General features: G+C 45.8%; 1 protein-coding gene across 5 annotated transcripts in view; it reads right to left on the reverse strand.

Annotated features, from left to right (window-relative positions):
- Positions 1-26,543, reverse strand: part of Lifr (LIF receptor subunit alpha) — a 69,421-nt gene that overhangs the window by 27,149 nt on the left and 15,729 nt on the right. For all 5 annotated transcript variants that reach the window (XM_042261460.2, XM_042261459.2, XM_076551824.1 and 2 more), the window contains exons 2-6: positions 15,027-15,187; positions 12,316-12,430; positions 9,786-9,916; positions 4,428-4,591; positions 1,534-1,708 (exon numbers count right to left, since the gene is read on the reverse strand). In XM_042261460.2, coding sequence (XP_042117394.2) covers positions 1,534-1,708; positions 4,428-4,591; positions 9,786-9,916; positions 12,316-12,430; positions 15,027-15,165 — 724 coding nt within the window. In that variant the 5' untranslated portion in view covers positions 15,166-15,187. The remainder of the gene's footprint in view (positions 1-1,533; positions 1,709-4,427; positions 4,592-9,785; positions 9,917-12,315; positions 12,431-15,026; positions 15,188-26,543) is intronic.

Below are 26,543 nucleotides of genomic sequence, written 5' to 3' on the forward strand. Positions count from 1 at the left end.
AGATGCTAAGGACTCAAAGTTGGGGTCACAGAACTGCTCGAGTGGCAGGCGCTTTACCAACAGAGGCCCTTGTTTTCATTATTCTGAAACAAGGTATTATGCTGTAGCCTAGGTTCTCTTGGAATTCCCCATGGAGCCAAGGCTGGCCTAACACTTGCAGTAATCCTCCTGTCTCTGCTGAACGGTCATAAGCCACCATACTTGACTCCTAAGCTGAGCTTAAACTAGTTCAGTATCTACAGGATGTATCGTAGATGTGTGAAAATAATGCAGGTCTCTCAGGTTTCCAACCAACAAGACAAAGACAAGAAACTGTGGCCTTATTTACTTATCCAGGGACAGAGACAGATCACAGGTCAATCTGCCGATGGTCATAGGTTAATGTTTAAGGGTTTATATGCGCACAGAAAATATCACTCAACAGGTAAGTTTATTTCTTAGAAACTACCCTGTGTGTGTGGAGCAGATTTAGTTCCCATCAACCAACAAGTCGGAAGCACTCTACATCCTAACCAGCAGCTGGTTCTTTAATCACAACTCTGCTGGTTAAGGTCATGAACCCCAGCTCCACACCTAACAGCTGATCGTTATACAATGGCCTCTGGCCATCTTTCCACCCCTCACTCTTCTCTGCCATCTGGCTCCCACCTCCACTAATCTACTAGAGTGGATCACTGGTCCCATGTTTGATCCAAGGACCCCTTCTGATTCATTGTCCAAACTCCCTCCTCTCTTGGGTTCCACCAAAATAAACTTTCTGGGCTACTCTTAGTCCTCAGGCTACTGGCCTTCCTTCAGTATTTCTGTAGACAGGAGAGCTTCTAAGTGGAACCTTCCAAGTTTTCCAATTCTCCTTTCCAAAAGATACATTGGCCTTCAGATCATATACAGATTTGTGATTCCCGAAGGGGCATCTCCAGCTACATGTACCATGTCTCTGGATGCCAGATTGACATTTCCAACCTCACTACTTCAGGCTCAGCATATTAAAGATGAAACTGTGCTTTCCTACCCAACTGGTTCCTGTATTTTGCTTCTCTGTGAACAGCCTCCCCAGCCACCCAAAGTAACAGACACCGTGGGTTCATCTTCTATCTCTCCATAAGCACCCACTCCCTAAATCAGATTCTTCCTCTCACATCTCTTCCCTCTTACTTCTAAACTCAGCTGTCCTGAGTTCTATTTACAGTGTCTTGCTCAATGGCCAGATTCTCCTTATTTACCCAGCTGCTTCCGGTCCTTCCTTATCTGATGTTGCTCCACAGAGTGTCCACCTGTAATGAACACCACGCATTTTCTAGACCTCATTTTATTGTCACTGATGACCTTGGCCTCTCACTATCAGCATTTTCCATCCAGCTGTCAGGAGAGTTCTAGTTAACAAACGACTTTTAGCACAGCCTTCTGGAGCCAGGCTCAGACTCTAATCCAAGCTCTGGGGTAGCCACTTTAGGAGAACAAAGAACAGATTCGAACCCTTACTCTTGAGCCTTCTAACTTGTGAGGAGCAAGGATCTATAAAAGGAAGCTTACAAGAGACGGTCTTGAGCAGGCTCCAGTCACTCCACCCCTTAGAACCAGAGAAGCGAGGATAGTCAATGTACCATCTAATCCCCACAGAGTGAGGAGCACATTCCAAGGGCAGGTCTGAGGTCCAATTCCAGTGGTGAACTGTATCTTTACCACTTAGTGTTGTGTTGAATGATACCTACAAATAAACACAAAATTATAGTTCCGATAGTGGTAGGCTCCGTCTTTCTCCAGGATAAACGAACAAACAGAAAGACCTCATAGGGCATGTGCAATCAGCCCACAGAGGAATCTTACAAAGGTAAATGGACTGCACGTTCATACAATGGCCTGTTTTCTATAAAACAATGAGTTTTCAACCTTCCTAATGCTGAGACCCTTTAATACAGTTCCTCATGTTGCAGTGACCCCCAATCACAAAATTATTATTATTTTTTTTTTTTTCGAGACAGGGTTTCTCTGTGTAGCTTTGCGCCTTTCCTGAAGCTCACTTGGTATCCCAGGCTGGCCTCGAACTCACAGAGATCCGCCTGCCTCTGCCTCCCGAGTGCTGGGATTAAAGGCGTGCACCACTACCGCCCGGCTCACAAAATTATTTTTATTGCTACTTTATAATTGTAATTTGCTACTGTTACAAACTGTAATGTACATATCTGATAAGCAGGATATCTGGTATGTGATCCCAAAGGGGTCGTGACCCACAGGTTGAGAACCACCATTATAAACTCTAACAAGAAAGTTAGACTAACACAAACATTATTCAGTTAAGTTCCTTTATTAACATTAGGTCCTACTGAATTACTATACAGGTGTTGACACTCATCAAAACATTCAATAAGGCAGCTAAGGAAATACGTTGTTATAGAAATGATTTCCAAATTCTCATAGACGAAAAACTCTATCTTGAAGAAGTAAAGCCAAAAAGAAGGACCACACATAAAGAAAATAGAGCAAAGGTCAGGTAGGAAACCAGAAAAACAAGACAACCAGAAAACTAGTGTGATGGCCCATTTCCTCAAGAAAAAAGGTTGGAAGAAAAAAGGAAAAAAAAAAAGAAACCAAAGGAATAAAATAAGTTCCTAGGGTAACAGGTTAGACTGTAGTGATGTAGTGAGACCCTCTGTGCTCAGCGATGTGGGCGGAGCTACATCCACACTGGTGAGGAGGGGAGTATTACCTTCAAAACCTTGACAAAACTTCCCAACCTGTAAACTCCACTGAGTTAAACGAGCAGCCCTGCACCAGACATGCTGTACCTGCCTTCCTCTGGCTAGCCTTTCACATTTCCAAAAGCGACAGCTGAAACTTCTAATTGTCACCTTCATTATAATAGCAGGCGTGTTAATCTTCGGACAATTAAAGTTAAAATCACTGCCTCCGCGATTTACCACGCTGCTATAAAAATGCCATCCGTGTCTAGAGAGGAGGGCCGCAGATAGATTGACACACAAAGACAAACAGAAAAAGACAAACAGAAAAAAGAAATACCTAGTATATTGGAACATTCTAAGGACATTCATATGACCCGCAGAGAAATTGGTATTGAATTGACTAAGTGGAAAAGGAAAACTTAGTAAGATACAAGAAGTTCCACAGAAAAGGTAAGGTTGAAACAAGTATTTATATAACTGTAATACTAAGACTATTAGTCCACCTGTAATAGTTCAACTATATTTGAAGAAGCTGGGAAAGTGGGATGGGAATGAAGAGAGGAAGGAAGCAGGGAGCCAGGGAGCCAGGAGGCCAGGGAACCAGAGACATGATGAGTTAGGAAAAGAAAGAAGAAAGGCCTCTCATCTTCCACCGGGGCAGTTAATACAACCCTGCTGAAAACTGTAAAGAAATGGCAATGTAAGTATGTTATTTGGGAAAATGGGGAGAATTGATGGAAAGGATCAGCTAATGGAGTTAAACAGAGCTGTAATCTAGCAGTAGGAAGGTTGAGGTGGGAGACCTGCAAATTACAGTGATGCCCGGTCTCAATATACAAATACAAGCTTGTTCCCAAGGAGAGACAAGTGGGAAATGGGGGAAGAGCAGTTCTGGACAGCTGACGGCCTCCCTCTACCCATCTCCGGGTGTATGGAACGTTGTCTGTAGTTATATATAGTATGTGCCTTAAATGAAACACCACTGCTTAGCACTCCTCTTGTGCTGGTATCCACATGCCGCCTGTTCAGCTTTTCATACCTGTTCCTCTGTCTTAGAATAAGAATAAAGTAAGTGTAAGTCATGGAAAACCACTGAAATAGTGAGTGGAGAGAGGAAGAAAGGACAAGTACTGGATATAACGATGTTTCAGGCTGGTAACTTAAAGCTTGCTGATTTCTCAATTATTATTTTATTGTTATTATGAGTAAATGTTTTAAATATTTTATGTATAATAGTAGACAAAGATAACATATTGAATAAAATAAACTGAAAATAAGCTTTAATTTCATTTATGCAAGGGCATGTGTATTTAAAAGGCTGGGCATTTACTGTATCCAAATGGTAGAATCGGGGGAATAGCTCTCCCTTAGTTTCTTAAACTTTCTATTACACAAGCGATTTTTTTAAAATTATTTCTATTTTTTTTTGTTATTATCTGTGTGTATATGTAAGTGTGGGCACGCATTTGCCACAGTGTACATGTGGAAGTCAGAGAACAACTTCCAGAATTCAATTCTCTTCCCATTATAGGTTCCAGGGATCAGACTCCAGCAGTCGGACTTGTATGGCTCATGTTTTACCCCTGAGCTATCCTGCCAGCCCACGAGTGGTTTTTTAAAGAACCCTGAAAGATAAACGATGTATTTCTTCAATAACCTCCGAACTCAGGGGTGCCGCCTGGAAAGCTTTAAAAGCTGTGTGGTTTCTTTAGTATCCCGGGGAAATGTCTTTTTGTCCCAACTTACTAATTTGATGGGTTCCGCGCTCGTATTCTGAAGGACCTTAATTTCCCAGGTGGCATTCGAGGGGTGTGGCAGGGCAGAACCTCCGTCGTTCCACTTCAGGAGTAACGTGGAGGTCGAGAAGTCAGCAGACAAACTCAAAATCTCAGGAGTAGCTGGAAATAAAGCTTCAAATAGGAAAAGAAAAGCAAAAACTCTTAGTCAAGTGAGTAAGGGATCTTTCATACTGTACTTCAATTTATCAGTGACTTCTAAACTGGAGCGGGGGAGGTGGGGCAGACAAAAACACACAACACGTTTTTATTTGTACAGCCAGCTCCCCGGTGATTAACGGGACAAACCTGAGAAAACCGTCAGCTGGCCGTTTCAAAGACCTAACACATTTCCCACTGCAGAGAGCAGCAGGGTTCCCACAATACTCTAGTGTTACCTCCTCCTCTTAGGAGACCTGCAAGAGAGCAGTCAAAGAGCTTGTTTGGGGTGTCGGCAGGCTGAGCCTAAAAAAAAAAAAAAAGAAAGAAAGAAAGAAAAATGGACAGCTGGGAAAGGGTCTCTGCTCTTGCTGCTTCCCACTAGTCTCCCAGCAGCCTCATATGAGGAGGCGCCACCCACTTAAAGAATCCGGAGGGCTGCTCCAAGCTTCGGGTGTCATTAAACACCAGAGACTGTTCTAATGATCTTGGCACCCAGCGCAGAAGCCAAAGGCTAACTGTGAAGAGGGGCAGCGGAGGAGCCGAGAGAGGCCTGCCTCGGCGGTGATCAGCACAGTGTGCAGGGGCCTGAGACAGACACGAGCCGATCAGCCATCAGCCGGGCCAGTGCTGGAGAAATCTTGGCTAGAGCCGGAGGCTATGGGTTATAATGTCAAATGAGGGAAAAGACAGATATCTGCTTGGAAGAAACGACTGGATGGGGGAATGAAGGAGTCGCCACGAGGAGAGAGAAATAATGAAGATTTCTCCCAAGGGTCCCCACAAGCTCCCAGGAAGCAGCAGAAAGGAAATGGCACGAAAGGCCGTGGGAAGATGCCAGCTGTTGGCCGGGGATGGCAGCGCCAGGAAGGAGAGAGGCGGGCAGAACGTCTGCTCTGGGAGAACAACCAGCGGAACCAATGTATGGAGCCCTGAGGAGCTTGCTGGGTGGGGCTGCGGAAAGGAATGTGGCCACAGATATAAAGGCTGCAGCAAACAAGGGCACCTTCAAGGAGTTGGTCACACCAGCGAGAATCCAGAGATGGAAAGGGCTCAAAGAGACTAAATGCAGGGCCACGGAGCTGGAGCTGAGAAGCAGCAGGTGTCAAAACGTCCAAAGAAGACAGTGTTCAGGCAGAAGGAAGGCGCGCAAAGAGTCAGGGGCGAGAGGATGGATCCTTTGTACAGCTGCGTTTCTGCTGCTGGGTTCAAACACCTGGGCCAAGGCAACCCATAGAAGGAAGGGTTCATCCGGGCTCACTGCAGGAGGTTTGGGAAAGCTGGGGCTCTCACACTGAATTATAGGAAGTAAAAAGATACCTCAAGAACTCGGGCATGGGTGAAGGGAAGCTGTAAGCGAAATGAGGTAGCAGGCAAAGTAATGCTCATGTCTTCAGAACCCCTGCCCACGGCACATGACCAAAAGCCTCAGATCAGCGGGGGATGAGGTCCACGTGTGACCTCGTCTATGAAACTTGGGTTTGCCAGGGGCAGAAACAGAGAAACAGATGTTCTTGCAAGATTCTTCCTCCAGTGTTAGGCATGTGAAGATAAGTTAGAGGAAGTCCAGAGACATACCCTTTCTTCTCTCACTTCTAGTCATAACTTATGAAGTTCAAGGGCCACTAAATAAAGTCACGGTAACTGAGAAACCGCAGGAGTAAATGTTTAGGGTAAGTTGGCTGGCTGCCAAACATGGGGGAAAAAAAAAACGGCAGAATAAACCATTATTCATCTGTCAGTCTTGGAGCCTAAAAGTAAGTTTGTAAAATTTGGTCTTACTAAAATCTGCTGACCACAGTATTTTACACCAGACAATATTTAGAGCCCTACGTGATCTGTGGTGTGTGGAGTTAAAGTCTGCGCTATGTAACCAAGTCATCTGCATGTCAGCTACACGGGCATGGAGCACGCTTCACAGAGAACCCCGAAGTAGAAGCTGCATGAGAAGGAGAGCGCATGAGTTAATCAGAAGCACAAAGTGGATCTGGTGCCGAGAGAGGGCTGGTTCAGGAGCCAGCATGATCAGGACAGAGCTGACAGCATCCAAGGGTGATTCAAAGTATCAGTGTAGTAACTTAAACACGACAAAACGGGCATGCTGAACTGTAGCAGTGTTATCCCAGGAAGGATGCTTTTTTTTTTTCCTACAGCTAACCCTAAAGGCCTTTTGATGAGTCATACAGAAACCTATTACTGTAGGAGCTTCCAAAAATACAAACATATATGAATGGAACTGGAAAGGAGCCACCATGCAATGGGGGAGACAATGCCCCAATCAGACATATTAGGCCAACAAGTAAGTAAAACCTCCAATGCTAGAAATGGGTTATATCTTATTGAGTCATTGGCCAAAGAAGTCCCACACCCACCACCCCAAACATCACAGACTATTGCCAACTCTATTGGTTACCCTCATAATGAGATGGTAAGGCCCTGTTGCTAAAGGCACAACTTCCTTATGTCATAGAACATGGGGAAATTGAGCTGTACCCAACTAGAAGTGTCACCCCTACTGACTAGCATTTGTGGTACTGGAAGACACTTTTGCACACTACTGGAGGAGAAAAGTAACCACAAACTTCCAAATACAAGACCTGTGACCTACAATAGCAACCTACCTGCAAGATATGCTGCTACAGTAGCAGCACAAAGGTTATTCCAACCACATTCTGATTGGAATTTTAAGTCCTACTCCATGAGATGGAACCCATACATGGCATTCTAACGTGGCAAAGAACCTGAGACTAGGTAAGTCATGGGACCTAGGGAAAAACCTACCACTATTATTCTCCTAAGGATCATAGGAATAGAATGACTTATTCTATACCCACAGATGAGAGCACTGCTTGATGCTCATCAGAAAAGCTTCTTATTGTGGTAGACAGTAATTAACACAGAGACCCACAACTGGACAATGTTCAGAGAGTGAGAAATTTTGGAGCGCTCAGTCCTAAATGGGGTGTCTTTATCAAACCCCTCCCCATAAGGATCGGGGATCTATGTAAAAGAAGAGGCAGAAAGACTGTAAGAACCGGAAGTGGTGGACCGGCTGAAGAAAATACCATCTTCCAGACACAACAGGACGGAAGCATGCATCAAGTCAGAGAGTGACTGCATGCAGAAGACCAGCACAGGTTCACACTAGACAAGATCGCAGCACTGAGAAGGGGACGTGGACACAAAGCCCCACCCCCAATGAAGAAGCTATTTGCAAGTGATACTGGATGGGAAAGGGGAAACCAGTGTTCTCCAGTGGAGTGTCACTGGGGATATCACCCACACCCCGGGGCAGGCTCCAGGTCCAGGAAGAGCTGTCCAAAACAGAATGGACTCCATGTCTTTTGTACGCTTTGGGAGGTTTCGCTTGTTTTTGTTTTGATTTCTTTTTTTCTTTTGTTTGTTTGATTTTTGAAAGAGAGAGAGAGAACACAAAACAACATGAATTAGGGTGAGCAGGGAGGTGGTGACCTGGGAAGACTTGGGGGAGAAGAAAGGTGATCAAAATACGTCATATGAAAAAGTATTTTTTAAATAAAACATTTCAATATGTAGAGCAAAAAGAAGAAAGATCCTTCCTTTCCTCAGAAATCCATGTAATTTACTCTTTAGCAGGTGGGTGACTGCAAAACATAGGTCACCCTCCCTATTTCCACTGAGAGACAGTGAAGGCCATGATTACAAATGAAAGGATTTCAGAGGGAAAAACCCACTCTTCATTCCCTTCTCATCATAATAGCAAAGCAAGCTGCCCAGGGGCTCCATGAACTGCAATCTACCTGTCTTTTGGACCAAAACAGACATCTGAGGACAATTTTAACTTGCTCTCTTAAAAACGCAGAACTGACCATAGAGAAAGGAATTTAAATTGCAAAATGTCCTGGATAGCATCCCCCTCCCTGCCCCCTTTCACACAGAGACCAACACACGTGTGCAGGTCAGAGGACAACCTGTGGAATCTATTCTCTCCTTCCACTCTGCCGTGACTTGGGAGACCACACTCAAACTGCCAGGTCCTCATGGCAAATGCTTTACCTCCACCAGCCAGTAGTCGAGAGCGACTTATTATTCTTTCAAATGCCTAGGTTGACAGAGATCTTCCCCAAGACATAACCACTCCACAGAACTGGATGAATCAGTTAGCTTGCTTTCCTTCTTATCACTGCCTGGAAGTCAGCAGCCTTATACGGTTCATCATGTTATTACAACGCCATCCTATCACTGGTCACAAACTAACGAAACTCTTCGCTGCCGTGTGAGAAACCCGTGAATGTCAAGTTCCATCTGTCTCCCTGAGTTGTCTCTGTGCTTCCTGTATACTGGTGGCCAATGTCCTAGCTGTTCAAATACCTGTGCACAGGGCAGAGCACAAAGTCCCTGTCCCTTCCCTCAAAGGACATACTTCCTGTGGAGAAGACACACGGTACACATCTAACATACACACTAGACTATGAATTCAATTGAGGGAAATTGCCACAAAGAACTACAGCATGAGCCGGGCGGTAGTGGCGCACGCCTTTAATACCAGCACTCGGGAGACAGAGCCAGGTGGATCTCTGTGAGTTCAAGGCCAGCCTGGGCTACAGCGCGAGATCCAGGACAGGCACCAAAACTATACAGAAAACCCTGTCTCGAAAAACCAAAAACCAAACAAAAAAACAACTCCCCCCAACACACACAAAAAGAACTACAGCATGCCAAGTGTGAGTGAGCAGTGGGATGGGGTCCCCTCTGGGGCAGCCAGAGGCTACACTCCTAGAACAAAGCACACCCAAGAAATGCCAGGACATACGCAGGCATCGAGACAAAGTGAGCCAGGCCAGTAACTAAGTGAGGGAAGGACCTCAGCGTCACCTACTGTGACTGGAAGACACGTTTGCTTCCTTCCTCAGCAAGGACCCTGAGTGAGCGGAAGCAGCAACATAAAATGAAATTCAAATAACCACAGGTTTGCACCAGCTCCCCAGCATTAACAGTGACTTTGCTCCATTTAAAACTAATTTCCAGCCAGCGTGGAGACAAAAACCTCTCATCCTGATCCTCGGAGCCTGGGGCTGGAAATCACCAGCCCAAGGCCAGCTGGGATACATAGCAAGTTCCTGTCTCCAAGACAAAAAGCAAGTGCCAGCGATGATAATGAATCAAACCACGATCTCCTTTAAATACTTACAAACATCTTTTTCATTCAGTGTGACTTTACTTTGGAAGCCATTTATGTAATTGATGGTTACTTCATGATCACCAGGTAAAAGAGCTGGAATTTTAATGTTTGTTGTCTCTAATCGACGGCAAGAACGGAGCCTGCAAGGAAAGAGACGGAACTTTAAATAGCAGATAAACACAGGGCCGTGCTCATCAAAACCTGACTAGCGTAACAAGCACTAGAGAATACCCTACACCTTTGTGTAGTGTTGGGTTGTATGTACTATATGCTAAGGCCAAACAGAGGAGTTCATGGTAACAGGAGGAAAAGTGACCAGAGAGCACAGAGCAAGCAGAGGTGACTCTCTGAGGAACCTTGACGTCTCGGCACTGTTCAAATCCCGCCTCAGCCTTGCCAGGGCAGCCTCAGCTCCACATGCACAGAAGATGAAGATGAAGGGACCATCACACTAGAGGCAGGGTTCAGCAGAGGCCAGGGCGGGGGGAAGAAGAAAGACTGGACACAGAGGTCCTTTTGCACACACCCTCTCTTCTTACCCACGGCTCTGCCTAGAGTCAGGGTTTTCTCTAACAGAACTTGGTCTGGCTTTGGAAAGGCCTCCAGTCCCCTCTGGACCGAAGAGTCTCGCAGACAACCGCTATCTCTTCTCTGGTTTTCACAGTCCTTGTTTCTCTCGGGGCCATATTTCCATTCTTACTTTTACTAATAAGAACTTCCCAGGCCTCGCTGGGCGGTGGTGGCGCACGCCTTTAATCTCAGCACTCGGGAGGCAGAGGCAGGCGGATCTCTGCGAGTTCGAGGCCAGCCTGGGCTACAGAGTGAGTTCCAGGAAAGGCACAAAGCTACACAGTGAAATCCTGTCTCGAAAAACCAAAAAAAAAAAAAAAAAAAAAAAGAACTTCCCAGGCCTCTTGCCCCTCAGCCCTCACCCAGCACTGAGTACAACCCTCTCTCATCATTTGCTTAGACTCTGAACTTGACCCTCCAGGTTCGCTTCTTTGACTCATGACCCGAAGCCATCAGGAGTCTCCAAACCACTCGTAGATTCATCGGGGGTACGAAGTCTTGCTCTTTCTGCAAAGGAAGCTGCCCTTGTGTTTTCTGTCACATTCCATGGTCTCTGCTCCTTCGAAAGTCACGGTCCGCTTCAGTCAGCAAGCCGCCCACAGTACTGCTGTGAGTTGTTGTGAGGCTCTGGTGAGCAGGACCTAAGTTTCTTCCCAGTGTGCCACAGCCAGCCTTCACACCCAGGGTTCCAAGATCTCCTCCCCTGGACTCCCGGTAAGACTGTCCTCTGCCCCTCTGAGAACAAGGAATGGCCGTGTGACTTTATGTGGCCAGAAAAGTCAGAATCAGAGTCACAGTTACCCACTTCAGGAAGAAAGTTCTAAAAGTTAGCATAAACTTTACCTCTTCTCTTCCCTTCCAACGACCTCCTAATACAAAGAGGCTTGCGGTGGAAATCCCAGCTGACATCAGAACATAAGCAGAAAACAGCCCTTCATTTTCATGAGCAAAACATAGGGGTTTGGAGGCTATTTCTGCAACCTACTCCAACTCCTCTTAACTGATAAATCATCCCAGTGCTTGCAATAATACTTAGAAAATGCACACTGAAGGAGAATATCTAACTGTGTTTAAACGCGTTATGTCCGCTTATATCAGGACCACTTGTTAGCAAACTGGGACTTGGGGAAAAGCTTGCTGTGATAAGTGACTCATTGTCTGGCTGGGATTAGAGAAAAGTAAGGGGCACTGTGTAGGCCTCCACTCTATTGTTAAGCCCACCCAACATTTATTTGAGCTATAAGGTGATGTTGAGAGCCTTCCCCTACCTCCCAAGACCCATTTCACCCTCCTCCTTAATTACATGGACCCACTGCTTACTGGACATTGCCACCCAGCTCGGAGAACTTATCTCCAAGACTCTTGAGGAGCCAGACTTATTAGCCATCTGACAAGATCTGGCCAGTGTCAGCCTAAGGGATTTGTGGGACTTCTTATGAGTCTTCTAAAAAGAAAACCATCCTTCCTTTCCTTGCTTGCTTTCTTCAAATGCAGGGTTGCTCCTCATGCATCACCTGGAACCGTGAGATTGCAGGCAAAAAGATGGCAAAAGAGCCAGCCAGCAAGGACAAGCTCATCAACAAACTGTGCCAGCCCTGAACTGCCCACACCCAGACCACTTCCCTGAGAGTCAGCCTCTGTGTGTGTGTGGAGCTGCTGTCCCTGTTGCTGGCATTTTTCTGTCAGACACAGACTTGGATGTGACAGAGGCAGACACGGGCTTGGAGTGGACCTGTACAGCACCCTGAGCAGATCAGTACACTGTGGAGGGCGCTCCACTTTCATTATACATACAACGAAAAAAACCAACTTTTGGCCAGAGGACTTTGTTTCCATCTAGACTTTTAGGAAATAGAAGATTGAGTGAAAAACGTCCTTTAAAGATCTAGGAACAAAACGATCACAGTCTAAAGCAACCAGGGAGGAAGCTGTGGATTGCAGCTTTGGATGCACACCAGGGTTTCATTACCTGTCTTTAAAACAAACTTCTTTAACAGTTCCAGGGCTGATCCCAAAGGGTTCTGTCCACGCGCAGTCCCACACCTGCATATTGTTGGTTGTACATTTGAAATCTTCAATTGCCCCTACAGGAGGAAAAACAACATGGACATGTACAATACAGAGCACACAGAGGGACTCTCTCGGGGACACTGTTCTCAGGGACACTGTGAGTGTCTTAGTGAGAAAAGGACTCACTGGGCCTATGAAGAAAGGACCTCAGCCGTAGCATACTACTTTATAGCTGTGTTTTTTTGTTTTTTTTTTTTTCCTGGAGCTAAGGATCGAACCCAGGGCCTTGCACTTGCTGGGCAAGCCCTCTACCACTGAGCCAAATTCCCAACCCTACAGCTGTTTTTCTAACTCTTCTTTTTGTGGGTTTTTTTTTTACGAATATATTTTTAAATGTCTTAAGTTTATAATACAACCATATCACTACCCCCTTTCCTCACCTTCCTCTAAACCTTCCCAAGTATCTTCCCCTTGCTCTTTCAAATTTATGGCCCCTCTCTCTTCAATTGTTGCTAATTGTTGTTCATGTATTTGTATGCTATATATGTATGTTACATACATAAGTTATATATATACATATAAATACACATATATATTTATATTCTTGAATACTTAAGTGCAATCTCTTGCTCAGTCCATATAACGCTACCTTTATGTTACGTTTTCAAGGCCGACCATTTGCTGCCGGTTAACCAGTTGGTATGCTCTTCCGTGGGTAAATCTGTTTCTCCCATTCTCACATACATTGGCAGGAACTAACAGCTCTCCAATTGGACTGAAACCCCACTCCATGAGAGGAAAACCATGCCTGCCGCTGGAAATCTAGCCAACTGCCCGGAGCTCCCGAAATCCCGGCTCATTTAGGACAGCTGACAACCGCTTGTGTGCTACACCAGCACACAAGCCCGGGCTACACTCTAAATGTGCGTCCTTAGGCTGCTCACATACAAGCACAGTGAGTCCTTATCCCTCGTCAAGGAAACGTCTCTTTGCAACAGGTGGGGACCATTAAAGGAAACCGCAAGTGATCCAAACGAAGGGCTGAGAAACCCAGAGCGGTCCGAAACGTTCCTCCACCTGCGGCTCAGGGGTCGTTCCCGAGGAAGGGGTGGAAAGACTGTAAAGGACGGCCACAGTGCTGGGAGACTGTATCTCCTAGAAATGTCAGAACCTACCCCCGTGAGATCTCATCCACACGGGCTGCCGAATCATGACCCGAACAAGGAAGACACCGACAGATACGCTAACAAGGAAGAGGGAGCTCTCCCAAGGCCTCACCCCTAGACAGAGAACTGCAGTCAACTGAGAAACTGTGTGTGTGTGTGTGTGCAGGGAGCGGGGAGGGGAATGTGTTTTTGTTTTTGAAATTAAAAGGTAACTAATAAAAAAGCCAAGTAGTGGAGTAGCGGAATAGTAGTGGTGGGGTTAGACTGCAAGCCAAGGAAAAGAATTAATCCAGAAAAACTCCAGCTGTATACCGCACCTACAAACCCTCCCAGCTGGGGCTGCCTCACTGTACCAGACTGGCTCTCCACGGGAACCTACAATCCATCCTTTCATAACTGCAAAGGCCACTACCTCCAAACACAATGAACTCACAGCAGCCTATGGGAAATATTCTCGGGGGCGGGGGCTTCCACAATGGGAAAGAAAGAACTCGGACGGTTACAATCCTCGGAGTCTCTACCCACACCCAGACCATGACACTGCATGATGGGACACATGGGCACGGACATGAGAACTACATGATGAAAAGTCACCCTGGGAGGGAGCTGGAAAGGAAGAAAGAGCACACAGAAGGTGGGAAAGGGTGGGGGAAAGGGAAAGGGGGAGGGGAGGAAAAGGAAAGCTAGAAGGGGAGAGGGAGGAATGAAAAGAGGAACACGAGAGAGGGAAGAGGAAAGAACGGAGGGAGAGGAAAACAGCGTAAAAATGATCTCATACTCTATAGTGTCTATGAAAAAGCTTATTATCTTTATGTATTACAGGCATGGTATTCACTGCTGTCATAAATTATAAGCTGATATAAAAAAACAAACCCAGAAACACCTTGGAAACGTGCACATTAGAAACCAGCAGTTACCACAACCAACCAAGTTATTTACTCAATAACCTTGGGGGGAAAGGTCTTTTTAATTGTGTAAATACTATCAAAATAAAGCGGATGGGCAGCAGGATAACATCCTTCACAGAAATAAGGCAGGTAGTATCTGCATGAACATGGCTAAGGTTTTTAAAATAAGACAGGAGAAACACGTGAAAAGACTTGGGATTCCATTCAGAAAACTTTCTTCCACGGTGACATTTGAGACAGAGAGCTGGAAGGGGGGTCGGGGGTGGAAAGGGCTGGCGACCTGGACACAGTGGGCATTTTCTGTGCTCGGGAACACAGCCAGCCAGATCTCGGTGGTGCCTGGGGTTAGCAACTGCGCATTGTCAAAACTCAGAGAACTGTAAACTAAAGGAATGCATATCACTGCGTGAAAATCATGCTTTATGATTGGTATGGGGTAAAAGGAATATTTTTAAAGAGAAGCTTAAAAACACAGGGAAAAGACTGCAGAGAAACGGGTTTTAACCAGCAGAACGCTGAAGAAGTCAGTGGAGAAACAGGACGTAGTAGTTCACAGTAGAGCAGCTCGCCCGCTGTCTGCTGCAAGGCTTACTTACCCTTCTTCAGACTATGTACTTGCGCTGTCAGATGCAGAAGCGTCAGAGCTGACAGGAGCCGGGGCAAGGCTGGAGTCATTCCCATCCTTTTATTGTCCGCCATCCAGGATGGCTGCTTCCACCATGAGTAAACACCCATTGTCTGCGCTACGGAGTCAGTCCTAGGATGAGAGAGGAACACGGGTACTGTCCAAATGGCTCCAGAGACACACCTCACCCTGGGTACACGACACCAGAAGCTGCCCAAGCGCTGCCCGCTCCTCAGTGGAGAAGCCGAACTCGGCTGTTCTGGCTCTCAGGCACCAAAAGCCACTTGCACAGGCTGCTTTCGGGTGTTCGCCACAATCAACGGCCCAACAACAGGCTTCCCACTCAAGATTATACCCCAACACATGTGCACCCACATTCTACCCCAATATTGCTAAGAGAGGAAGGCTAATCAATGCACCGACTGATGTTAACACAGACTGGGTTTGAGCCCTAGATTGTGTGGCCTCAACTCAAAAGGGACCCCCCCAACCAATCTGTGCCTAGGCACTCACTCCTCTGCAAAGCTGGGGTGCAAGTAACTTTTCCCACGAAGTTCATTATGAGAAGCAAGTCATTAAACATATGCAAAGCAGCTGGAATGTGCAAAGCTCGTGGTCTGGGCTTTATGTTCACAGTGTATTGTTGGGGGAGGGGGGGAAGAAGAGGAAACAAGAGTGACTTTTAGACTTGGTGGCTCCACAACGATCAATGGATGGCTGATTTAAACCATCCCTGGGCGCACCAAGAAGCAGGCAAGGAGATAGGAGGTGCAAACCACAGGATTCAGAGACCTGCTTCCAGCCAAGCGCCGGTGCGCTCCCACACCACATCCCAAACAGAAGCCTCCTCCTCCAGAACACTGCCCAGGGAGAGCCAGGGCAGTTTGGATAGACACAGCTGACTCCTGGCACTGATTCACCAGAGTAACTACACTCCTTCCCATCCCCCTGCAGCCACAGCGGACAGCGGACAGGTCCTTCCACTGTGCTGATATCTGGTCAGACCTAATAGCGGCCAGCTTTACACTGCACAGAAAACAAGGACCACAAAACACAGGAACGATGTCTAAAACGTGAGAGAGACATAGGATAAATGGAAAAACAGAAATTATTCACAGAAGAAACAAGGCCAACGTGGAAAGCAGCAAAATTCTAAAGATTACGTTTTTCTTTACAACTGAATGGTATTCCATTACACACACACACACACACACACACACACACACACACACACCAAATTTTCATGACCAATTTATCTGTGGATGGACAAATAGGCTGATTCTAAGTGAATAAAACAGCAATAAGATGTTGCAAATATCTCTAAATAGGGTACAAGAGTTCTCTAACTGTATAGAAATTCACTGAGACTTACAGACCTTAGGGCTGGTTATTTCAGTGTGTGGTGTTTTTAATTTGCAAGGTTTATTTTTTCATTAGAAAGTTAATAAAAGAGGAAAGCCAAAAACTTCACCAAGTTCCCTGTGAGCAAAGGGGGCAGCCATAAGAACAAGGAAGGCATGCCATGAAGGCAGTAATTGGAAACAAAAATAGCTCTAAAAAGGTATTGAGTGATGTTACATTCAAAAAGATTTATTTTATTATTATCATCATTGTGTGTGTGTGTGTGTGTGTGTGTGTGTGTGTGTGTGTGTGTGTGTTTCCACATGCATATGGCTGCCTGAGGATGCCAGAAGAGAGTGTCAGTCCCTCAGGACCTACAGTCACAGGCAGTTTTAAGCTGCATGATAGTGGGTGCAGGGATGAAAACTCAAATCTTCTGCAAGAGCGATTAGACACTCTTAACCACTGAGCCATCTCCCCACACCATTGAAAACACTAAATAATCATGAAACAAAAATAGAAAATGCATGAGAGATGGAGAGCTGATAAAGAAAAGAGATTTGGCTTCTCAGTCACTGAAGCCTCGATAGAATACATTTGTCACTGACAGAAAAAGGAACATTCTCTTCTTGGCTATTGTTGAATACTGTGAAAAACACAAAAACGAATCTCAGACACCTTAGATCATTATAACCCAAGCACACTCGAGGTGCAAGCACACGCTTCTAACCTGTTCGGTTATTTTCTAGATGAGTGAACAAGTTCCTTGTCGATATCAATGTCACCGAGCACACTTATCAGCATGAAAATGCATTCGTGGAATGTCCGCAGCACCCGCTGAGGTTACAGAATTCCACTACAGCTGTGCCGGAATGGCTCAGACGATCACAAACTCTACCCACCAAACGGCTCAGCATATGTTGAGAGAATGCCTCCTTACCAGCTACGGTTATTCTAGAAGGGAGACTCGGGTTCCATTGCGATGCCAGGAAGAAGGGATGAGAGGGGCTGGGAGGAGGTGGCGGAGGAGGTGGCGAAGGACGGGCTCAGGACCAGGTGCTGCCAGACAGGGCCTCTAATCTTGGCTCCATTACTAATTAGCAGTGTGACTGAGGGCAAATCACTTAATCCCTCTGGCTTCGGCTTCCACCAGTGTAGCCCCGAGGCAAGTTCTGTTTCCCAGCCCCAGCAGAAAGCCCAGCCCAGCCCAGCCAGTGCTCCAGTCCCGTCAGCAGGAACAGGCAGGGCACGAGGCTGGGCAGCTGGCTGGCACAGACCTACCACAGGTGAAGCCACCTACTACCGTAGACTCCCCGTGCATCAGCAGGAAGTGATCCGGCAGAGGGGGACCAGTGTGGCATCGACAATGCCTGCCCAGCTTAAAATGGGCAGCGGAATAAAGTAGACGTCTTTGTCTCCAAGCTTACTTAGAACCCCGGGATCAAGTCCTTTGGACACTGTCACGAGATGCTAACAACACACTCAGCTTCCCTTCCAACCCAGGCTTGCAAATGAACTCTTGGGGAGGATCAGAATTACAACATGCCCTAGAAGCTTCCAATGCACTTTCCAGATAAAAAAATGATGTGAAGAAACATCTCTCTCCTCACTTCTGGCAGAACCAACCACTGTTAGAATTTACTCTCTGTAACCTGTGTTCTACCCCACCCCACCCGGACCCCCATTAAGAGAAGAACACAGTTTTGCAGTATTTCAGGAGTTAACTTTCAAAAAGTTTGGAGAGCTGTCTCTTGAAGCGGCCACAAGGTTACTGCAAATATCTGGTGGCTGAAGCAGACGGCATATGGGCGGGCAGGTGGGAACCACGGTCCCCCAGTAGTTTAGAGGAGGCAGCCTACAGGCATGTTTTGCTAAATTCATTAGATTTCAAAATAGGACAGGAATCTGGGATTTCTCATGCAATATGCAAAATTTTAAACATAGGCAACTGATTCTTATTTTTGGAGCATTCTAGATACCAACAAACACCTTCAGATTCTATACCTTGCAAGATTACTTCCTTTTTTTTTTTTTTTTGGTTTTTCGAGACAGAGACAGGGTTTCTCAGTTTTGCGCCTTTCCTGGAACTCACTTTGGAGACCAGGCTGGCCTCGAACACACAGAGATCCACCTGCCTCTGCTTCCCAAGTTCTGGGATTAAAGGCATGCGCCACCACCCGCAATATATAGTATATAATATACTATAATTATCTTAAAAGATTTTAAAATGTTCTTATACTCTTCTTTTTAAGACAAGTTATTATATAGAATCAACTTATCCAACTCTTACATGGAAAGAAGAAAGTCTGTATTTGTCCTTAATGTACATTCCTTAATGTGACCCAAGCCTCAAGCTCCTTCCCAGGAAAATGATGCATCTACTCTGCCTTGCTTTGCCCTCAGCACTGCAGATTCTGGCTCCAGGTTCATGAGGTTTTGGACTCCCTGCTGAGGCTAATTAGAAAAACGAGCCGAGAAAAGTAAAGCTTAAGCCAGCAGCTATGGTCCTAACAGACTTGGTTTAGTCCGTTTCCGTTTCTCCTGTTTTTATCTGGGAGGGGTGGGGGGAGGGGGGCTAGACAGAGAGAGGAGGAAATGTCCCTGGAGTGCATTCCCATACCCTGCTGGCCTTCTGTGTGCCTTGGGCGGGTAGGCCCTTAACCCCGGTACTGTGGGAAACATCTGGAACACCTGCTCAATTCAAACCCAGAGCACCATCCAACTCCACCACGGTGAGGTACTCCCTTGTCAGGAATCACAGGAGAAACTTTCCTGAGCTAGAAGCTTGGGGGAGCAGAGCTCCTGACCCACTGGGCAGCAGAACAGAAGCACAAGGCAGCCACAGAGGTCACAAGGCACCCAAGCCAAGGGGAGGTTGCCATCCTGCTCCGGTATCCTCTGTCCAGAGGCACCACTCTGGGGAACTCTCAGAGTGAGTCTGCACACATACCACACACCCTACCCAGTAGTACCACAGGGACTTGACAGCACCATCTCCACATCTGGTGACACCATGCAGGAGACACTTGGACATGCTTCCAATCATAGTCTTTGGTGAGCAATGCACACCAAACGTCTTAACACTGAAAATTAAAGGGAACCCTTTTCCAAATACAAATGATTTTCTTCAGACTTCATTTAAAAAGACTGAGCTCTTGACTGAGAAGATAAAACGTATTAAATGATCAAGACCGGTAAGACTGCAAAAGGTAGGTACATCCTCCATTACTCATGCTTCGGAGGATTCTGAAAAACACGGTTTACAAAAGGGGGGCAGGGAGAATCAGAGAGGGGAAATGGAGGAGAGGTAGAGGGGGAGGGGGTCGTGCTGAGGAAAACATGGCTCAAAACTGCACCCCATGCCCAGCAGGGATCTCCTTCTAGGCTTCATCAGAACTCAAAATCCAAGCCATTGTACCTCTCAGCTTCCACCTGTTTTCTTTCTTGGCGGATTCCCTCGGCATCCACTTCTGTAACCGCCTGGTGCCGTTTTTTTTACGAAACTTCTGGCAGGAAGAATGATGTGTTCATTGTCACTGCCAAGTCCCTACAAAAAGGGCAGTCCCTGTGTTTCCATCTCGTCACATCCTTGTCAAAGCTGCGTGATGCGTGGCCCATCAACACAATGACAGGTGCACATACTGCTCTTATCATTAGGCCATATGATATCTCAAGTGTTGCCTACACAGAGGGAAGGGAAGTTAGAGGTGTGGTTCCTACACCTCACACTGAGGCACCCTATGTACCACAGAAAACTAACAGGGCTACAATGGGGCGTGTGGGCTTTCTGGAAAAGCAGTGCCTGCCTACCACGTCTAAGAACCTTAGCCTAATACTATCCGGCTTCCACATCTGGTCCTGTTAGATGTCCTTCGGTGACACTCTATCTTTGGGGACTAATGAGATAAACCACAAGGACCATCCCCCAAAGATCTATGTACCAATGGGAAAGAGGCTGGTGTACAATCTGTTTCCAAAGTTTGAGAGACTACATAGTACCCCAACAGGTTTACATGTCACTTCAGTAATCATGTCGCTTGGAGAACAAAACAGGGACTTATTTTTGCGTTGACACGCAGGACTTCTCCAATCTGTCACTGAAGTTCTAGGTCATAAATAACCTATTAAGTTGGCTTTGACCTAGCAATTTTGAATTGTTAGGTAACTCTTTTGACTGGGCCATTGTGAAAACATTAACAAAATACTCCGGGCACACGAGTGCTTATGGAGTTCACTGTAGCAGACTTTCAATCAGCATTCTGCAGACAGGACAACAACATTGAAATTTAACTTTTGTTATGTTATTAAAACAAAAACCTCATCACCATGAGTGAATAATGTAGAATATTCAGCCCCCGAAGAACATGTCAGTCTATCGTTTAAATAGAATATTTTTATTTTTTGTCTTACTCTATCTCAACTTCCCAAGAACAGTTTTTAGTACATGTCTTCAAGATTTTTATTTTTCAAGATTTTCCATGTCAAGTTAGCTAATTTTCATCCCATTGAGGCCTTTCTGTTAAATTCAAAAGTCCATTAGTCAACTCCAGAATATCAAAACAAGAATGTACTCAAAAATCCTTTCTAGGCTACCCAGGGCCTCTACACACAGCTGGTTTCATGTGATGGACAAGGCCCTTCTAGATGGTTGGCTCTGGGCCTCCTCCACACCACAGGAGCTTCCTAAATATGACATGCTATTAAAGTTTAAACCTTCCTTTTTGGAAAAAGAAGAAAAGGGGAAATGCTGTGGATATTGCTCTGTATCAATACAGCACTGACTGGCCAGTAGCCAGTCAGAAAGTATAGGCGGGACTAACAGAGAGGAGAATTGAGGGAACAGGAAGGCAGAGAGCGAGATACTGCCTAGAGCCACCGCCATGACAAGCAACATGTAAAGATGCCGGTAAGCCATGAGCCACGTAGCAAGGTATAGATTTATAGAAATGGGTTAATTTAAGATATAAGAACAGTTAACAAGAAGCCTGAGCTATTAGGCCAAACAGTTTAAATAATATAAGTATCTGTGTGTTTATTTTATACGTGGGTTGTGGGACTGTGGGAGCTTGGTGGGACCTGGAGAGAAGCTCTCCGGCTACAACATGCTCCAAGTGGTTTTAGTGCATCCCCCACAACCATGGCCCTATGCATCCCTTACAGTGTCTCCTATAGTGTCCCTACAAGCTCTATCCCTGTCAAGAGTAATGTCTGTTCACTCATTACTCACCTCAGCAAGGCTCTAAGAGTGACTCCATAAATATTAAGACATCACTACTAAACAAATGAACTTTTTCATTTATTACAGGAGTAAAATATTATTAAATTACCAGGGCTCGGGAGATGACCCAGTCAGTAAAGTCCATGTCATGCAAGTATGAGGACCTGAGTTCAATTCCCAACATCCACTTTAAAAGCTGGGCATGGCGAGGCATTCTTATGCTCTCACTGCTGGAGGGGCAGATACACTAAGACTCCAGGGGCTTGCTGCCTGGCCAGCCCGGTTAACCTCAGCTGTGAGCCTCCAGTCCTGGTGAGAGCCAGACACTGTTTCAAAAAGCAAGGAGGACAGCCCCCTGAGCAACAAAACCAGAGGTTGACCCTGGCCTCCACATGTACACTCGTGTATGTGCACCTGCACACATTATTATAAACATAAAATTCCCAGCCAAGAGTAGCCCCATTCCTCAGAACAGGCCCAGCCCTCCTCATCCAACCTGCTAAAACCAGAGTGTCTCAGAGTCTGGACTGTTCTTTCTTTTGCACCTTAGTACCTGCATATGTAAAATAAATTACCTCAGGGAAGAGAGACCAAATCCAAATCTGGAGTTCTGTTACATTTCATACTGACCATGCACTGGATAGTCCAAAGGTAATTTTATACAATGTTTCTGGTGACCCTGTGTTTTGACTGTGGACCATCGTCGGGTGCAGAATTCCCCACGTGTGGCATCATGGTAACATTTCAAGTTCCCAAGTTTGAAGATTTCAGCTTTCTGATTTTTGGATTATAGACAGTTAACCTGTAGCTGTTTCTGTATTCTCCCACCAAGGCTTCTCTCTTTTAAAAACCTTATCTAAGGCTTGGGTTGTAATGATGCCAGTTCCTTCACTATATAATAAAAATACCTCTTCATCTGTTTTTGTTTTGTTTTGGAAATTTGCAATGTTTTCTTTTAAATCACTCATTCTGGCTTTTGTTTCTCTCTCAGTAGCTGGCTATTAACCATTTCCTTCTTTCTGATGGAGAATTATTATAACATGCACAATACCTCTTCATATACTTTACGACCCTTTGCAGTTTTGCATTCTGACCAAAGCATGCAACCTGAACAGGTTCCTATCAGGAACATTTAAGACTTTCAGCAATTCAGGCTTTAATCCACATAAAATTACTTTTGGTATATGGCAAGAAAAAGACTCAGCCACCCCACCAGTTACCACATATTGTGCACGTGTGTTAAAGAACCCATCCCGTCCCTCTCCGGCTCCTGACACCAGCAGGGAGCGCTCCTCCTCAGCTTGCTTGGTGATTGCTGGCTCTTCTCACCCTTTATTCCCTCACTGAATATTATCCACTCTTGTGGCTTCAACCACCACTCATACGCTAATGACTTCCAAATCTGTTTCACAGAACTGGCGCCTGCCCAGCTACGGGCTAACCATTTACCAGACAAGTGTGCGCTTATCTACACAAATCCACTCAAGTACATTCCCAAAGCAATGTGAAAATCCTTGGATGCTGCATATGCACTTGGATGCCTCGGAGTCCTCAAAAAATCCAAGAGGAAACACAAGGAAATTCACTTTCCCCTCTAGACATGTTCTCTCAGGCCCCGGGCCAATCCATGATTGCTTAAGACAGCCACTCTGGACTCCCTCATCCCTCCCACCTGATATCCGAGTTCACTCCCAAACACCACTTATTTTACCCACCCTCTATCCCTCTATCTCCTGTGCCACGACCCCCATCACTTCTGGCATGGGGAACTTAATCTAGTACTTCATTCATTTCAGGTCTGCAGCCAGGACCTCACCAAGGCAGCTCCTCTGAGATGCAGGGCTTTGCATAGAAGCCCCATCTCCATCCCATCCTCTGCTCCATCCAGTTCTCTCCATCCCATTCTTTGAAGCTCCAGAGCAAACAGCAGGAGGCTGGCCCACCCACAGGACGGATACTATAGCCAAAGTTACAATCTGGTGTCTCTACACCACAATCTCCTCCACTCTCTCCTTTCCAGGACCACTGACGCCTCTTGGCTCTGAGGCTAACCCTCCTATCTCAAGCAAAGTGCCACCTGTTCTTCTGTTCTTTAATTTTCTTTTCTTTTCTTTTTTTTTTTTTTTTTTTTTTTTTTTGGTTTTTCGAGACAGGGTTTCTCTGTGTAGCTTTGCGCCTTTCCTGGCTTTAATTTTCATTTTTCATGTTTATCACAAAATATGGAAATAATATCCCCCACCCACCCACCCCCACCCCCCCCCCCCCGTCTACTTTCTTTCCTATTGATTTTTAAACTCTTTGAACAGAACACTGCCTTTATATGACCCTTTTGCATCTGAGAGCACTTTATACACAAGACTTGTTTGACAACTGGACCAAACTTACTCAAACGAAGTTCTTAGTAAGGACGTAGATATCTCGACTGTCCCTCCACTATTTCTTTATGAGAAATCCACATAAAGTGAGGTATCCACATACATTTAGAAATGAAATGACAACCTTGGCCCAGAATGCTGTTAGTTTCTTTTCTAAATACACAGATGAATCCCCGCTCATAAAGGCCTGCAGAAATTCTGGGAGGGGAAATGCTAATTATGCAATCATTCTAATGCACCTCAAATGCTGCTTCTGGTTACCTCCGCCAGGCAATGAGGAACGCCGAGTTCTCAGACTAGTATGAGCTGTATGTGCATTACTAAGGGGCAGGCACCTGTCTATGTTCTTTAAATGCCCTATTTGGTTTCATTCTCATGACAAACTACTCTGAAGTCAATGTCCCTATGCTCCCTCTTTTTACAATAAGACACCGAGGCACAGGGAGGTCACACAGTGAAGAGGCAGAACTGGGGACCCCGAACTCAGCACCCGCCTACAAATCTCAGCTCGGGAAACACCACACTCAACTGTGACATCCACAACAGAAGACTCAGGGGTCCAGGGCTCCAGCCCCTACCCTGTCACTAAAATGATGGCAGCAGGGACCAGGCCACAGACAAACAGTCAGAAAGTTCGGTTTTAGCTCTGGAATGACAGGACTCTGACTCAAGGTTGTCCTTATTTCCCTTGCCATCCAAACAAAAGAAACAAACACAGCCCTACAGTCACTGTACTCTCGGAGGACACCCTGTCAGTAACCTGGAGCAACCAGCAGTGGGTTAATGCTCTACTAGGGGAAATGCCACCTGCCTCCGCGAGTACTTGATAATCACATACTGATCCGCTAGTCTGGGCTGAGGGGACGAAACAGAAAATTACTTCCATCTTAGTGTTCTCCTTCCAACTCTAAGTACACTCTTGATTCGTTGAGCTCCTAACGGAGCAGGTGCAAACTCAAAGACACCCAGAAGCCAGCCAGGCAAAGCGGTTGTGACTAGCCAAGGATAGTGCAGTGACAGGTGAGCTGTAGCTTCCAGCCTGCGCCTCTGTCTGTTTCATACCCCAAATGGACAGGGTGTCCGGCAGCTAGTTACAGAGCTTCCAGCTTTTCAAAAGTCTCAACCGCTGTCTTGTCTCACAGAGACTCAGAATGAAAAAGCTGCTGTCTACAGCGTAGACACCTTCACCTGCAGGCACTGGAGGTGTCTCCAGGCTTTCCCCATTCCTAACCAGAAGAAGGGTTCTGCTATCTTAACAAAAGAAAGAAAGGAAGGAAGGAAGGAAGGAAGGAAGGAAGGAAGGAAGGAAGGAAGGAAGGAAGGAAGGAAGGAAGGAAGGAAGGAAGAAAAAGAAGAAAAAAGAAAAGTGAAATCAAAATGCCATTTAGTGGGGAAATACCACAACACCATTTGAGCCAAACAAAACACATTTCTAGGCCAAAAGGTTCTTAGGGAGCCAGCAAAAAGCCTGCCTTAAAATAAAATGGCAAACAAACAAACAAAAAACCCTTCTCTTAAAATATAATTGTCCTAATATTAGCATTTCAATGCACAGATAATGTCCTAAATGTGCCTTAATGTTTTAGTATGGTTTTAGTCAGTATCTGAAAACATTTACCCCCAAAGAACTGTTTCTCTTTTTTCTCAGACCTCAAAATCATAGGCATCAGTTTAGACTACAAATGCTTTTCAAAAGAACAGGAGGGGAGGGAGGAGAAAGGGAGGAGGGATCTCCCCACTTTCAACATAAGAGTGGAACAGAAAAAAAAAACCCAAGGATTTGGAAATAATTGGCATTTGGCAGAAGTCCTTCAAAGAGGGTCATTTTGGTCAAGAAGCAGATTGCGTTAAGTGTTTGTGACCAAAGAGCTGAGGAGAAGCCCAGAGGAAGGGCGGTTCATTCTGGCTCTGCGTTTGAGAACCAGGCCAGCAAGGTGGGGAAGCCAGGATGGCAGGAACACCAGGCTGCTGGTCACACTGTTTCTGTCGCTAATTAGCCTAAAGCTACTGTGGTTGTTCTACTTCCCTTTATCTTCACTCCCACCTGAATGGACCCCAACGCATGGTACTACCCCCTCCCCCACACACGGTGGGTCTGCCCCATCAGTCGAACCTCCCTGGGAACAGCCTCCCACACAGGCCCCGATGTGGTGGTATTTTGTGTTCCCCAAAATATTGTGCACCCCAATAAACTTATCTGGGGTCAGAGACAGAACAGCCACTAGATACAAAGGCTAGAAAATGGTGGTACTCACACCTTTAATCCTAGCATTCCAGAGGTAGAAATCCTTCTGGATCTCTGTGAGTTCAAGGCCACATTGGAAACAGCCAGGCATGGTAACACACACCTTTAATCCCAAGAAGTGAGCCTTTAATCCCAGGGAGTGATGGCAAAAACAGAAAGATATATAAGGCGTGAAGACCAGAAACTAGAAGCTTTTAGCTGGTTAAGGTTTCAGGTTTTGGAGCAGCAGTTCAGCTGAGATGCATTCTGGATAAGGACTGAGAGGCTTCCAGTCTGAGGAAACAGGATCAGCCAAGGAACTGGCGAGGT

Source organism: Peromyscus maniculatus, chromosome 15, assembly GCF_049852395.1.
Source record: "Peromyscus maniculatus bairdii isolate BWxNUB_F1_BW_parent chromosome 15, HU_Pman_BW_mat_3.1, whole genome shotgun sequence".
Taxonomy (NCBI): Eukaryota; Metazoa; Chordata; class Mammalia; order Rodentia; family Cricetidae; genus Peromyscus; species Peromyscus maniculatus.